At 46.4% G+C, this 3,714-nt stretch overlaps 1 protein-coding gene across 1 annotated transcript in view; it reads right to left on the minus strand.

Annotated features, from left to right (window-relative positions):
* Positions 1-386: 386 nt before the first annotated feature.
* LOC104461241 (activin receptor type-2B-like) overlaps positions 387-3,714 on the minus strand; it is a gene marked incomplete at its 3' end in the record, with an annotated part of 13,804 nt that continues 10,476 nt past the window's right edge. Inside the window, exon 8 of the mRNA XM_010072756.1 lies at positions 387-501. Coding sequence (XP_010071058.1) covers positions 387-501 — 115 coding nt within the window. The remainder of the gene's footprint in view (positions 502-3,714) is intronic.

A 3,714-nucleotide genomic window follows, 5' to 3' on the forward strand; every position in this document is an offset into this window, starting at 1 on the left:
ACAGCTAGCTCACAAGATCTGTTGTTGCTAAAGGTCATCCAAGCAGCCAGACTGTCTGAATTCTTAAAAATAAATGAATAATTTTAGGAGTATTAATATTTAATACCAAGACAATAAAGAGTCAGCAAGTCCCGTGTTTGAAGGAAGAAGCCGCCTGGCTCCAGGGCCAGGGATGCTCCACCTGCACAGCAGTCGGGAGGGTCCGAGTGCTCTCCCTGCTCACCCAGATCAAAGCAGCTCCTGGAATTTATCTCTGATCACAAGCTTTTATAGAAAATACATATCTCAAAGAGACTTAAAAGCATCTATACAAACTGCCTCCCATGTCCGAGGAGCTATGGCAAGCCCAGCTTTTTGAAAATGTTCTTTTTAAAAATAATGATTACCTGTCCATGAGTGTCCCCTGGAGGTTTGCCAGGTTCAAACCGTACAGCTAGTCCGAAATCGGCTAGCACTGCCGTCAAGTCGTTCTTCAGCAAGACGTTTTTACTCTTGAAGTCCCTATGGACAAGCCAAGAAGCAAGTTTGGGAAGGGTTTATTATGGCACACATCTAAATTACATTCCAACATACCACGTTGTAAGTCTATAGGCTCTGCAGCCCTCAGTAAATCAGCTCCTTCCTTCCTTCCCCAGCTGCCCAGCATGACCAGCACTGGCACATTTGGCTGCTCCCTGCTGTCCATGTCCCTAAAACAGGACCAAGCAGCCCCCTAAGATCTTTTAATTAGAGCAGGCACAATAAGGCATCATTTCTCGCTCCAAGTACCAGATGTGGACCCCCCCTCTGGGTACTTCTTACATTTCTCACTCCCAACAACAAATGCAAGCCAGGTTAAGGGGGTGAACTTACTCCTTATCCTGGTAAGGATATTTGCTCCTATCTACAAAATTAGATCTTCCTGGAAATTAGCAGATGCCAGTGGGACTCCGTTCACCCTGACTACACACTTCAGCAGACTTTTGCCGTAGTCATGTTACACTTCTGTTTTAATTGCTGGACCCAAGAAGAAAGCAAGCAGAGGAGGGGGTGAGCCCACCCTCAGACGAGTTGTTGGGATGGGAGCGGGCAGCTGAGGGGCAGGTATAAGCATTTGCATTGGAGATGGTGCTTGAAGGTGGCTTTAAGGGGATATTTGTGTCAGTCCTGTGCTGCAGCGGGCTCTTTTAGGGCAGTTCAGGTAAATCTGTAGGGGCTGGAGGAGGGTCAAGATGCCTAACCAGTCGAGCCCTGTTCCCTGGGCTTCCCGCATTTTCATCTGAAAAGGACTGTTTGGCAATCTAATTAAATTACAGACCTTAGACAGCAGATGGCAATTGTCCTGTATGCTCAGCATTATAATTTCCCTATCATCAATTCACTCGGTGACCCTGCTGATTGCAGGACTTTGCGGTCCTGCACAAAATAATTAATGAGGGCAGATACAATTGTTCCGCACTACAGAGACCTGTCAAAATTCTTTGGGAAAAGAGAAACTGCTGGATGATAGAGAAGGGCTGCTTGTCGAAGCCTCTGATGCCAGAGCACCAGCTCCAAGCACCATGGGCAAAAATCATCCTGTCCCACCCAGGCCCTGATTCTGAGCTTAAAAAAATCAGAAGAAAGGATTTTTCCTTCCTAAATTGAACAGCATGATGGGCATTTCTGGCTGGCGGATTAAGACGGGGGAAGTAGGTGTGAAGTTGGAGAACATCACAGAGCCAGGGAACCCCAGCAGAAGCCAGCCTCCATCTCCTGAAGGGGACACATAGGGTTTCTAGGGACACTGTACAGTTTTGCAGAGCCCGCAAAACATTTTTATGCCTCTGTTGCACAGAAAAACACCATTTACCTAATACCTGTCATCTTAGAGGCTCTCTGCTTCCATGCTATAGCAGTTTCCCCACAGCCTCAGAAAACATCCATCATCTGATGACACAGATAAACTCCTTTGCTCTGTCAGCATTAGGGGATTATGCCCTCCAGGACGGTACAGATTGTCCACAAGATTTTTGCAAAACAGTGGCTCAACAAGGACCGCACAGAAAGTAGCCGAAAGTCTGCCTGAACAATATGTTTCCAAAGTGAAGCAAGATGTAAACCAGTATTATTGTACAGGTGTTTGCTACTGTTGTTCACCTGCACTGCCCTTTGGGCATGCAACAGTTAACTACTCCTCTTGATATGTGATGCAGGGATTTCCATTTGTGCTTCCTTTTTTCCCCCCTATTTCCATATATTTCCCCATTTTTCCATGCTTTCCTTCCTTCCACAAATCACTTTGAACTGGCAAGTGGGAGCTGCAACACAAACATATACAGGACAGGGAGAAAGACCTGATCCAACCCGTGCCAAGTAGAATTCCCACTAACACCATATGAATTAGACCATCCTAAAATGGTCACTGATAAAGGAAGGTGGCCTGAAAAGAAGAAAATATCCTTTTCCATGTAATGCTTCAACCTAGGAAACAAGAGGGCGAGCAGACTATGAACGACGGGTGCATTAACTCGATTCAGACACCAGAGATTTTATTTTCAGCTTCCACATGGGGGCACTTTTGCACTAAGTGATCCTACAACCTTAATCCTCCTTGTAGTGCTGGGGGCCAGTAAGGATTTAGCTGAACCCCTGCCCAGCAGTGACTTCGGAGTCCCACCTGGCAACTCCAGCATCTTCCTATCCATTGTGTGAAGCCATTCAAGAATATGCACTGCCCCAGATTTCAAATGTATTGGGTGATTTTTTTAAAAACAAAAACAAAATGAAAAGGAGTGGGATAATCCAAGGGAAATCCCCTGTGTCCTGAAATCCCTCTTCCATAGGTATGTGCTAAATTCACACAAATGGTGCATTCTCCATCTTTTATCATTTGCTAAATGGATGGGGACACTAATGAGCATGATGTAGTGCTTTAAAGCTTTTCTATAGCCACCCTCTGTTCCCCACCCTCAGGAATTTTCATGTATAAACCACTGCCATTATTCCACAGGGACAAATGTCAGGGACACAGGGGTCAGCTCCAGGAGCAGCACAAAGGCAGCTGCAGGCTCTTTCAAGAGCCCTCAGAAACCTTCAGGTTCAGGGAAGAGGGTTGTTTTAGGGGCAGAGCCACCCTTGCAAAAAACAGGGATTATCTTGCCTTACACGAAGACAGCCCCACTAGACGGGGTACAAATTGCTGCAACTGGATGTGGGGTTTCAGTCCCTCCTAGATGAAATGTGGTGGGTGGCAGGTGAGTACAGCCACGGATTATGGCGTGTAGCCCCCGTAAATCCCTTCTGGAAAACTCTCCCCTCCTGCTGTGCCACTAGCAAACTGCTCCATAGGGATGCTTTAGTCCAGGGCAAGCAATGTGGGACTGCGGAGAACAAGCATCGTTGCAATGGGGATGGTTTAACCCACTTTCTGACTTCCTGCTGCCCCCACGGTGCTGCCATCCAGGTGCCAAGAGGTCTCAGAGGGACCTTGGTGCCTGTGCTGGTGTCTCTCCTAAGCACTCTGGAATGATTTGGGCACTATGAAACTACAGTGAAACAGAAATAGCAGCCATTTTCTGCATTTCTACAGTTTCTCTATTTCTTACCTAATGATCAAAAGCTCTGTGGGAAGACACACAGTGGAGTTATCAGTCTAAAACACTTAGGGAAAAATAGGGTCCAAATCTTGTTATAGCCACAGAAATACATGGATTATAATGTGATTTATCAAGCACAGCCCTTTCAAAGAGCGGT

Source organism: Pterocles gutturalis, unplaced genomic scaffold, assembly GCF_000699245.1.
Source record: "Pterocles gutturalis isolate BGI_N339 unplaced genomic scaffold, ASM69924v1 scaffold27467, whole genome shotgun sequence".
NCBI lineage: Eukaryota > Metazoa > Chordata > Aves > Pterocliformes > Pteroclidae > Pterocles > Pterocles gutturalis.